Source organism: Rhinolophus hipposideros, assembly GCF_964194185.1.
Source record: "Rhinolophus hipposideros genome assembly, chromosome: 22".
Taxonomy (NCBI): Eukaryota; Metazoa; Chordata; class Mammalia; order Chiroptera; family Rhinolophidae; genus Rhinolophus; species Rhinolophus hipposideros.
In genome coordinates, this window is record NC_138068.1 from 21988954 (window position 1) to 22001311 (window position 12358).

Genomic DNA, 12358 nt, shown 5'->3' on the forward strand with positions numbered 1-12358 from the left:
CATGGGGATGCTGACGGGTTCCATGCCATCACTCTTGCTTGGTGTTCCAAGGAAACTGGGCATAGTTAGGAGGCTCCAGGCCCCCTCTTTATCCAGCCTGTAAAAGAAGTGAGCCTCTTTTGTCAATCCAGGGCCCAGTGTGTTTAGGGCAATGAATCGGATTAAGCTTACTTGGGTACAAAGCAGAAGTGGTTGGCAGGGGCATCCCAAGGCAACGGGGAAGGTGCTTTCTGCTCCCTTGATTAGCAGCTCTTGCCTCATAGAGCTGTGTCTGGATTTTCAGCTAGGGAAGGCATGCCTCTCCCACAGCACTTAGCATGAAGGTTATTACCTCTGTGGATACAGGGCATGGCAGAGATGTCTGTGGCACGTGACTACCATGGGATTTCTTTGTTCTCCTGCCAGAGTTCTCCTTGAAGGCCACACAGATTTCCTGGTGTTCTTCCCTTAGGGTTTAGCACACATGGTGTCCAGGTGGCCACAGCTCAGCGGAGGACAGTTCAAGGTGTGGCTCTGCAGACCTTGTGCGGGGTGAATGTCGGTTGCTACGGCCCTCTCCTTTCCTGTGTACATCTCTGCAGTTGAGACAGACTGATCACAGGACCTGGGTTTGAACATCAAGGGAGATCGCCATCAATTTTTAAATGAGGAGCTACTAAAAAATGCTCCCCTGCAGAGTCTCTCTGGGATAATTTTATGGTCACACTGGGCCAGGTACAAAGCTGTTGGTTAGCTGTGTCTGCCTAACATGGATGTAGGAGGCTGGGACGGACACAAGCCGGGCACTGAGCAGTGTTTCACCATGTAAAAAAAAAAAAGGTCTGTTAGTTATACCTTGACTTTAGGAAAGCCTATTCCAAGTTTGTGTGACAGCCTTAGCGTGTTATTTAGGAATTACATGAGACTGCATCTCTTCATGTGATAGATAGCACCTCGGGGGACCCGTTCTGCAACATGAATGGATCAGGGGGACTAGAGTAAGAGCAGATTTCAAAACATAAAATGTTCAAACTCGGTGGGTCTAAAGGGAAGAGATGCACATTTACAAGCCTGTATGTGGCAGGTGACTGACGTACATTCTTACATAATCCTTGAAACACCCAACTAAGACTTTTTAGGCTCATTTCACAGGTGGGGAAACTGAGTTTCAAGAGGTCAAGAAGTGACCTGCCCAAGGTCACCACGCTGATGCGGGGCGCTTTTCATCTCACCCATCTGAAATATTGTCTTTCATCAGATTGCTTTCTCCATTCCTTTCCACAAAATTTTATCTCCCTTTTCCAGAAGTATATGTGGCCTAAAACAATATTATGAGCAAAGAGGTCGATTCACTTTTAAGCAGCTAAATCCATCATTATACCGCTGGATTCAGATTATCAAAATGTTGTGGAACTACCCACCCATTATACTTTTTTAAATATACATTTTAAAAATTAAGTTGTAACAGACATATAGAAAAGTACACATATTATAAGTGTTCGGATGAATGGCTTTTTATAAACTGAACACCCTATATAACCACCACCCAGATTAAGAAATAGAAACCCAGTTAAATTTTCATCCTTGAGGTTCTTTTGTTTGTTTTTGTCAACATGAACCTCTGGTTAGAAGTATCTTCTGACCTGTTGTAATATGTGCCCCATTCAACTCCCTCCCGGCAACATTTGAAGGTCCCCAAAATGCTGGGGAGTTACAAGTCAGCTAGGGAATGAGTTAGTCACTGATAAGCCCTATTTACAAATGGCCCAGGACTTCAGATAACCCCAAGAAAGAGGTAACAGTAACTCCTGAGAAGCGTTTAAACGCAGAAGAGTCATGGAATTTTATAGCACATCTCATAAGTGAAGCCCAGGGAGGTTGAAGAGGTTGCTCACAGTCGCACAACAAGGAAGCAGGACCAGCAGGCAGTTGCAGTTACACATAGGCACATGCGCACGCACGCACGCACGCACACACCATCCTACCCCACCCCACCCCAAGATGCAAGCTATCTGAGAAGTCCCCATTGAAATGGATCCTGACCAGGAAGGAAGCCATTGGCAAGAGGGCCTGTTCAGAGCCAGGTGAGGTCACCACCACGGTCACCACCCATAAATGCTGCCCGCTGGCTGTCTAGGGTTTAGTACCCTACATTCCAGCTGTCCCGTCATCCCCGGCTGCTCTCAAGTAGGTCGGTGGCAAAGAGACAACCCTGTTTGCCCATCGTGGCACATTGGGAAAGTCGCTGGTTAAAATCAAACCCTGCCCATGGCCAGAATGTGTTGTGGGCCAGGATCCTATTCAGCACGGCCTCTCTTCTCCTCGGACTACAAAGACTGAGGTCCTAAGCCAGCTCTGCCGCTTCCCAGCCGCCACAGCACAGGCAGGTCCTGGTCCTCACGACCTCCCAGGCTCCTTGTGATGTCCAGCCCTGTCCTAGCTGGGGGGGACTCAGCAAATGGCAAAGCACTTCTTAGTGACAATATTTATCCAGCAGCTCCTCTGGGCTGGGCTTGGTGCTGAGTGCTGTACATATATCTCATTCATTCCTCTTCATAGCTTGTGGGGAAGGTGCTTCTGCTATCCCCATTTTCCAGATAAAGGACCTGAGGCTCAGAGAAGCAAAAGAACTGCTCAGAGCCACACAGCCACTTAAATGATGGGGACTTACTCAAACTGGGCAAGAGTGTGTCTACACTACACTGCCTGGCTGCCACTCGTAACCAGTCATTTGGTGCTTACTGTTTGAGCCTGCTCTGTGTCAGGCATTGTTCTAGGTGCTGGGGAGGCAGCTGTGAGCCAACCCGTGAAGCCCACACCCTCACAGAGCTGAGGGTCCCTGAGCAGGATCCTTTGGGGAAGAATTGTCTTGGAGATTTGTGTTTCACGCATTTTTAGAGAAAAGCCTACCTCCTTTTCCCCAAAGCCTCCCCCCTTAGCTTCCTCTTTGAAGCCCCCAGAGCCCTTCAGTCCTCCCCTTAGGGAGATGAAGGCTGAGAGCTGGGTATAGCTGAGTCTGTGTGTAACCCTTACCTACGAATAAGGAACTCAGCCGTCTGCTCCCTTAACGACCCTGCCCCATCCTCGCATGCCCCACCTCACACCCTGCAGTGTCCCACCCCCACCCTCCTAGCTCTACTAGTGGGAGAAGGCAGGTGTCTGCGCAGCAGCAGTTTGCTAGTGAAGGACCCCATCTCAATCCTGGCACACCTTTCTGGGGCCAGCTGACAGCACTCATGTCAGCCTGATAAGAGGCCGGGGCAAGAGGCCCACAGCCACCCTGCTCACACAGCCCTCCCAGCTCCATGTGGCCTCATGTCTGTTATTCTCCACATCTCCACACACAAAGAGCCCTGGTGCTGTTGCTGGCGCTCAGCTGCTGGAGTGGGCAGGGCAGGCAATGGTGAAAAGCTTTTCTGAAAGGCCAGGGCGGAGGCAAGAGTCACCCAGGTGATCCAAGCCATTCCCCTGGGACCCCAGCCCAGGACCACAGTGAAAGGTTACTGCTAATTGGCGAGCTCCTGATGGGGCGCATCTATTTAGCACTCCCCCCTCCCCGGAGACTTCCAGGATGGTCTTGGCACAGCAGTGTGATTCAAGCGCTCCCCGCCGGAGTCTGGCACAATCTGTCTGAAATTGTGAACATGGAGCCTCTTGGTTTTGTAATTTGTATTTTCGTTGTTGTCATTCTCTGCCCATTGTTTCTGGTAGATTTAGTAGCAGCAGCCACCCTGACTCTCTTACCCCTTCCCTGGGGTCCTCTCAGCGGTCTCCTTCTACCCCCAGCCTCCCAGATCGACCAGAGGCCTTTTGGGGCCAGGGAACAGCACTGTCCCACCCCCGACCCACCACCCGGCCTGAGGGCCCAGTTCTCACCCCGCCATCTTCCCTGACACTAACACAGCTTGTCCACCCTGTCGCAGGGGGCAGATGGCCTGTCGGAGCCGGAGGGCATCTCTCTGAAGCGGGTCGCTGTGGTGGAAGATTTCTTTGACATCATCTACTCGATGCATGTGGAGAGCTCAGCGGAGCCAGGCAAAGCCCCCAAGCACGCTGGCCAGAAGAAAACCTACCGAGCGGTGAGATTTCTGTCCCTTTGCCTCTGCTGGCAGCCCCAGGCCTTGGCAGGAGGCCATGGGCTCCGCACATGTTGGGCAGGGGGTGGGGCAGAGAGCTGAGGCGTGATGAAACGGCCTTTGGGGACTAGGGGGCACAGGGCAAGGGCATGGCAGCTCGAGATGGCTCACGGGGCGAGGGGGCGGATTCTGCGGTCTGAGCACAAAGGAGAAGCAGGTTGAAGGGAGTGGGGGGGGGAGGAGAGGGATGCGGGCAGGAGGGAAGCCCTCTTCTCTCTGGTTTCTGCTTCACTCATTCCACTCACCCCCAGCCCTGGCAGCCTGTTCTGGGCCATGGGGGGCTGGGGTGGCTAGATAATAATATTTGGAAGGGCAAGTGCCTCCATGGCATTTACTGTGTGCCAGGCTTGTCCTGAGTGCTTCCTGTGTGTGAGTTCTTTCTATCCCTACCTCTCTGTGAAGTCAGTACTGGGAGTTCTCCAGGGGAAGTCTGAGGACTTGGTCCCCACCCTCCAGGACGTCACAAATTTATTTGGGGTGGGGAGGCTGAGAGCAAAACCAAGATGGGAGAAACAGAAATGTCTCCAAGACTCTCTTTGAGGCAACAAGAACCCAGGTACCTGGGCATTCAGCAAAGGCACCTCCAGACACTGTGCTAAGCCCAGGGCTTCATGGAGAAGGTGACGTGTAAGCCAGCATTCTAAGCTTTGGGTAGGCAGAAGGGAGCAGAGATAGCTAGATTGCTAGGGGCGGGAAACATCAAACATGGGGAGGTAGAGGGGATGGTAGCCCAAGCGGGAGGGCCCTGCCTGTGTTCAGGTCCCATCCTCTCTTGACCTCCATCATTATGGCTTATGCACAGTTCTGACCCATCTGTCCAGCACCCACCACTAAACCTGTAAAGCCAAGCACTTTATGTTCACTCAAGTTCCGTACCAGTCCTGTGGTGGAAGCACTGTGGTCCCATTTCACAGTTAAGGAAACGGAGACCCAGAGAGTTGAGCTGCCTAAGGTCACCCAGCACCTGAGTAGCAGTCAGCCAGTGCCCTCATGTCCTCATGTGTTGACTTTCTCTGCGGCTTCCTAGAAACCTACCCCTCTGTGACTGTGCTTCTCCACCCAAGGCAGAATGTGACCCCCACACTCCCCCCACACACACCAAGTTAAGTTCTCTGTATAAATAGCCTTGGACTGCAGTGGACTTGGCTGTGTAAGTCTATAAGTCTATAATTTGTGTCCATATGGCCTGATTTTTAAAAAATCCAACAATCTGGTTTGTCCTTGACCTCAGAAGATGGCCTTTGCCTTAAATGAGTCTTAAGGATGAACACTTGTGCCAAAGGCCTCTGAGAGATGAGGGGTTGGGCTGAGGGATGCACTATATCATCTGGCCCCCACCTCCTGCTTCTCAGCACACGTGGGAAACAACTTGTGGGAAGGGAGTTCCGAGGGTATTTCCACCAGAGAATCATGGGCAGACAGAGGGACACCCAGGCTGGGGCCCCTTGGTGTCAGTGAGACCCAATTCATTTTCTCAGCATTAAATTTGCCAGTGCTGGGCAAGTAGCATGTGCCAGGCCCTGTGCTCAGCACCTACCATGCAGCAACTCTCTGAGCTTTCACACGTATGAAGATTGTATGTATGAAGCAGGTGCTAATGTTATCCCCATTTCACAGATGAGGAAAACGAGGCTCAGAGAGATGTATAACCTCCCTGAGGTCTCCCAGCTGACATGCAGAGCCAGGCACCTGGCCCCAGGGCCTGTACCCTGACCACTACACATATTGCCTTTCTACAAACCCCTGCGCTCAGCTGGGCCAATAACTTGTTGTTGTCCAGGTAGATGGGCTTGGGCCAGCCAGACCATGTGATTCCTGGCCACTCGGTACCCAGCACCAAGCCTCACCTGCAGGCACTCCTTGGATATTTATGAAGGCCAGGGGCTGTGGCCTCCATGCTGTCGAGAGGGCAGGCTTGGGCTGGTCCTGGCAGCGTTTGTGTCCCTGGGCCAAGCAGACGTCCAGCCCTTTGCTCTGCACTTCTGGCTTCTTGTCCATATGCCTGCCGCGTGCCCCACTTCCCGATGCCCAGCCTGGAGCTGGCACATGACTGGCGGCGAGCCAGCTGGGCTGCGCACAGAGCTGGAATTTCAGCAGCAGGGCCAAGGCTGAGTGGAGCAGGCCAGGGCCCTCCTGCAGTGGGTGTCCCGCCAAGGAGGCCTCCGAACCTCCCTTCTCCCCTTGCACATCCCCTCCCTTCTCCCCTGTGCACCTCCTCTCCCTTCCCCCCTTTCCCATCTGTCACCCTTCTCGTGACACCCTTTTCCTTTCTGGGGGTGGGGGTGGTGTCTGGATGGTTTTGTCCCCCTCTTTTCATCTGCTCTCATTTCCTCAACCCAAGCCTAGCTCTTCAGCCTTACCCAGGAGACATGAGGCCCCCACCCCTCCGTGCCTGTAGAAAAAGAGCCAATGGCTACAGAGGGGCACAGCCTGACACCAAAGGGTCTGTATCAGGCCCTTGGCTGAGGGGTTTGGGGACCTGTCTGTGTGTATTTTGCCAAACCTGAATCCTGGGACTTGTGGTTTCTAGGGCACCTGAGACTTTCGGATCCTTACAAGCCCAGCGTATGTGTGGGAGGCAGGGGACTGGAAAGAAGAGGGGCAGACTTGTTTAGGGCATTAAAGGAGGCCCATTCTTCAGTGGAAAAAAGAACTTTCTAGCACCAGCACTGTTCAGCAATGGGTCAGGATTAGGTAGATGAGCTTTCTGAAGCTGGAAGTACATGAGCCAGGGGTAGATGGCCATCAACAGTGGGTAACGCAGGAGGATTCCCACTCTGTGCATGAAGCCCCTGCCTTACTTTGCCTCAGATGCAATGTGACCTGAGGGGCAGAGAATCCCAGAGCATCCTGCCAGGGCTGGGGCTGGGGAGGGTTCCAAGCCATTCTACAAAATTCGCTGAACCCCAACAGAAGACTGGTCCTTTTTCAATGGGCTTTTCTGGAGTCTGCACTCATCTGGGTTAGAGTAAGTCCCTTTGCTTCCTCCCTCTCTCCTAGGGTGCTGGTAGGCTAGATGGGGTTCGAGTCCGGATCTGGCTGCCCAGACCACTTTGGAGTTGGGGCCAGATGTGGTCAGCAGCTGCTCCAGGCCCACCATGTGCTAATCCACCCACCCGCAGGGCAGAAGGAGGATCTTGTGAAGTGGTGCAAATCCCCCCAATTGGCCTCATCTGTCTCTGTCGGCCTTTGAGTTGGGGAGCGAAATGGGGCCTTACAAGTCAACAACTCTGCAAATAGCTTTTGCTGTCCCTCCCAGCTAAATCTATCTCAGTTTTTACTAATAGGAAAAAACGTAAAAGGCAAATTCACATATGGGTCTCAAGGTCCAGGCAGGAGGCCCTGAGGAGAGCAAGGCAGCAGGCTGCCTAGAGCGGCTGAGAAATGCTGGGTGGAGACGGGTCCTGGAGCTTCCCCTCCTTAAACACAGCAGCTCTATCTTTATGTTTCATGTTTTGGGCTTCAGCATGAGTCTATTTCCAGAGTAGCGCCTGTCGCTCTAAAACGATCTGAAAACCACCATGCTAGTGACTAAAGCATCCTTTGGGATAGTCCTCCTCATTTCAACTCATCCTGCAGTCTGGTGGCCTTGGGCATCCGTGCAGTCAAACAGAAATGGAGGTTCTGTTTCTCATGTGGACAAGCCAGGAGGCTGAACAAAAAGATGCCCGCAGAAGGTTGTAGGCCCCAGTCGGGGGAGGCAGCCTCTTCCATGCGGGTCCCTACAACAGCACAGAGCTGGGCTGGACTCCACTCTACTGATTGCCCAGGGAGCTCTTGGCAAGGCTGCAGACATTCCAGCCATGCAGGGCAGGGCTTCCTTCCCTGGCCATCAGACAGCTCTAAGAACTTCTCGCCTACCTGCCTTTGGTCCACCTTGCCTATCCCCTGGTGAGACTCAAGGCTCAAAGGGGGTACACCCAGCACTCCCCCTGCATGTGGCACTCTAGCTGGCCTTTGCATACTGCTGGGTCCCTGCAAGGCCAGGGGAGCTGTGGCCACCATTCCTGCCCCTGGTCAGAGCCCTCTATGGGAAACATTCCTGTACCCTCAGCAGGCCAGGTGGCAAGAAAGGCTTCTGCCCATGCTGTGGGCAGCAGGAAGACCCTCCCTGAACCCTGTGAAAACGGTTCCTCTGTCCAGTGGCAGGTGAGCTCCATGTAGTGAAGTAGGGCTGTGCCTATGCTATGACCCTTTCCCCAGCAGACTTTGACCATCCTCCCCAAGTCCTCTGCTCAGTTCCTCTGAGGCCGGGCCTGGAATGCTGGACCTCAGGGCACCTGTGAGGTCTTCTGTTGGCCCAGGTCAGCCACATCCTTCTGCTTTGCCCAACAGGCACCCTGCCCTCTTGCCCGTTTACTCCTGCAGCCATCAGCCCTTCAGCAGAGCCCATCCCTCCCAACCCCTCAGGCTTAAGAGGTACATGCCTTCCCTAAGAGTTCCAGGCAGTTCTGGGCTGGGATGAAGATGTCCATGTGGGTGGCAGGAACGCCCCCATCCCTCAACCCTAATATCCAAGGACAGGCACACGAGCACCCTCCCACCTACCGGCTCCAATCAGAGACCAGGGTTTTGCCCTTGTCCCTGACCTCCAGTGGAAGGCAATCAGATAGGGCATTTGGAAGGGAGATAACTCATCAAGGAGCTTGCCTGCTCTGCAGAGCATCAAATCAGCTGAGAAATAACAATTGTGTCACCAAAATTACTCAGCGTTTGCAGCTGGCTGCCAGGCAGGAGTGGCCCCTGGAGCTCAAAGGCCCACTGAGCTGGGAGTACAGCCTGAGCTGGTCCTCTGAGGGCCCGCCCACAGCCTGGAGCTTCCCTGGGCCTCTTATGTCCCCAACCCCACCCCACCCCACCCCCTCCAACTACCCTACCGCACCTCCTGGCCACCAAAGAGATGAAGCAGGGCACTTGTGCATTCCGAAGGCGCAGACCGGGTTCTGTCCTGAAGAGCAGCCCCTGCCGCCTGTGGGCTGACCAGCGTCCTCAGCCAACTTTCCCAGCTGGGCTGCGGCGAGGAGAGTGGAATGCTGGGGTGATGCTGCCCCTTAGTGGAGAGGAGCGGGAGGGCTTTGGCTCTGGGAAATGTGCAAAAACCAGCAACTGGGGAGCTACTGGCCTCAGCCCAGGGAACCGGGGCGTAAGAGGTCCCTCTGGGCCCCTCAGGCAGCCACACCAGAGCCAGTGGGTTTCCCAAAACCCAGAGCTAGAGGAGAGGGCTGGGCTTCTGGGCCCACACCCCCTTTTTCCCTACTCCCCTACCCAGCCTCTTGCTTGTGTTTCCTCTGGAGGCAGGTATGGGGTGGTGTGACCTGCAGGATGGGCTTTAGTCTGGCACTGCCTCAAAAGAGCTGTGTGACCTTGGGCAAATGGGTTCACCTCTCTGTGCCTCATGACCTCACCTGGAACAAGGGGGTCCCTAAGAGCCTGTCTAGTTTGAAAACTACGATCCCTTGGCATCAGCCTGTCAGAGATCTCCCTAGAAAGGTTCTAGATCTGTGAGTTATGGCAGGAAATAGCTTGTAGAACCTTGGATTCTGTCTTCAGGCCCTGAGCCTGTGGATTTATTAAGCGGGTCTCAGTTTATTCATACCTAAGAGGGGAAATTGTTTCATCTTACCCTCGAGCAATGTTTATAAGCTCATTTTTCAGTAGCAGCAATAAAATGTTCTGAGAGGAATATTACTTACCAGAATATAAGTGAAAGACTAGATGATGTTTAAATGCTTTGCTTTTTAAATTTTTAAGCTCTTTTATTCAAATTTTTAAAACAAATCGTTTTCTGCAGAAGTCCTGACTCATTTCCATGGCTGAGAATCGAGGACACCTACCCCTTGTCCCTGCCCCTCCTTGGCAAGTGCCTGCCACCAAATCACAGCCCTTTGTGACCCGGTGACTAAGTGCTTCTCCACAGATCCGTGTAACGCGCAACCTCCTCTCTCCCCCAGATCGCAGAGACCTACGCCTTCCTTCCACGAGAGGCTGTGACCCGGTTCCTCATGAGCTGCACGGAGTGTCAGAAGAGAATGCACTTTAATTCCAACGGCCTGGAGCCCAAAGGTAAGGGAGGAGGCAGACGTGCTGCAGCCTCACAGAGGGGGAGGCGGTGCAAGGAGAGGCTCTCCCACCAGAAGGGCCTGCCCTTTGCAGGCACAGATAGAAAAGTGCACACCCAGCAGTCGTCACAATTCCCAGAGGCCAGTGTGGGTTCACGGCGCTGCCCAGAGAGCCTCATTTTGGGTTTTATTTTTCAAATGTACAGTTTCACTCAAAAACCAATAGTACATTCTTATGGCACTTCAAGGCCTAGGTCACATGGTTCCGGATGGAAATAGCCACCTCACCCCATTCCCTAGGCTCTGTAATTCTTGCCATCCAGGTCTCACCTCGGCGGTGTCCACATATCCACATGTCTCACCCAACTGTAAGCTCCCAGAGGACAGGAGCACAGCCCTCGCTGTGTGTACCCTCCTACCCTGTAGCCGCACACCTGCCACTAGTACGCCCTCCCTGTACACGGCCAGGAAATCCAGGGAATGGGTTAGAATATAAAATGCCCAGAGCATTAGTGACCAGCCAAAGTCGTTTCCTTGGCCTAATATCCATGCTCCCCAGCTCTTCCCTACCCAGGGAGATGCAGCAAAGACCCTCGCTTCAGTATCCCCACACCCCTAACCTGAATGTCCCAGGAGGCCTCCAGTAACCCTCAGGCCCATCTATTCCCACATGGCTTTGGCACAGTAAGATGGGCCAATACATTTGGCTGGTGTGATATAACTCTGCCCTGAGAAATGGTGCCCAGGTGGGAGATTTATTAGGGCTTCTGGGCTGCTCCTGGGCGTCAAGCCTGCAAAGGTTGCTGAAGTCCATGGGTGTTTTGCCTGCGATTAGGAATAGACTTGGAATGAAGGGCGACCTGTTTACTTGGGTGGAATCCTCCAGATCTGTGAAAGAGAAAACCTACAGTGAAGCCTGAGGAGGTAGTGACCACAGAGGAACTGGAGCACAGGCGTCACGTGGGGTTTCCTTCTCATGTTGGTTATCCCGGATTCACGCGAGCAACTTCTGACACCAGCCAACTCATCAGCTCCAGAGGCTTTCCTGCCCATGGGGGCCGTTAGGCCACGGCTATTTCATCGGGTACATCGGATAGCCTCTACAGCTCGAGGCACAGAAACAAATCTAGTTAATCCCTAATACGTGCTGGGTTCCGGGTTTAAGATTGGGGCTCCAGGGCCACACTGAATGGGTTCAAATTCCAGCTCTGCTGCTCAATAGCTGTGTGTCCTGAACCAGTGACTTCATCTCTCTGAGCTTTAGTTTCCTCATCTGTGAAATGGGGTTAACTATGGTACCCACCTCAGGGGCTGAGATTGGAGAGTTAATCCCTGTACCTGGCACACGGCTACCATGCAGGAGGAGTGAGCTGTGGCTGTTGCAGTTATTGTGATAATGTTGGGTGCCGGAGTGAGGCCCCTGTCCCACACGGCCTGGCTCTAGCTGACTAGCTGCAACCCCTGGGACATTTAGTACCTACAGATGGGCCACGAAGGCTCTCCCTGCTGCATTCCCCACCCTGCCCGGGTCTAGGCCCCAGGGGTGCATGCCTCGGTGGCGGCTTCCTGGTCTCTCTGTCCATCCATTTGCCTATCCCCTCCTGTTCTGTCCTAATCATTTCCATAGCAACTGGCATAGTCAGATACAGAAACCATTTGCCTGGGGGAGCAGAGGCGAGGCCAAGAGGGCCCCGCATTTGTGGGCTACTCTGGGGTGTCTGCAGGCTCCATCTCTGCTGCTCCCTTCCTTCCTGCTGGTGTGGAGGGCGTTCTCACCTCCCCCACTCCTCAGAGAAGGCTGTGAGGTCTCCAGGGCTGTAGCTCCACTCCTCCTCATCTGTGGGCTTCCGCATGGTTGGAAGGGTGATGCCAGCACAGCAGCAGCCTGTTTCTTTTTCATGCTGCCACCATGGTGCCCCCACCTCAGGGTAGAAGGAGGGAGGAGGTGGAAGGGAGGGAGGTGGAGAGGGAAGGAGCACACAGCCAGGAAGGAGTGGCCTAGAATATAAACCAGCTCTGTGAGCTCTGGTGTGGAGCCTCTCTTTCCAGGGGCTTGCTCCAGGCAGGACAAAGGGCAGGTGGAGAGAGGTTGTGCTTTGCCCATCCTTGGGTGGAATGCCACTTCTCTGTCCCCACGAGCAGAGCTTCTCATGCAGAGAGGGGAAGAGATACCAAGAGAGCAGG

The 12358-nt window shown here is 53.6% G+C and overlaps 1 protein-coding gene across 4 annotated transcripts in view; it reads left to right on the forward strand.

The window, feature by feature from the left end:
• NOL4L (nucleolar protein 4 like) overlaps positions 1-12358 on the forward strand; it is a 125550-nt gene that overhangs the window by 44657 nt on the left and 68535 nt on the right. For all 4 annotated transcript variants that reach the window (XM_081034179.1, XM_081034178.1, XM_081034181.1 and 1 more), the window contains exons 2-3: positions 3903-4058; positions 10067-10178. In XM_081034179.1, coding sequence (XP_080890305.1) covers positions 3903-4058; positions 10067-10178 — 268 coding nt within the window. The remainder of the gene's footprint in view (positions 1-3902; positions 4059-10066; positions 10179-12358) is intronic.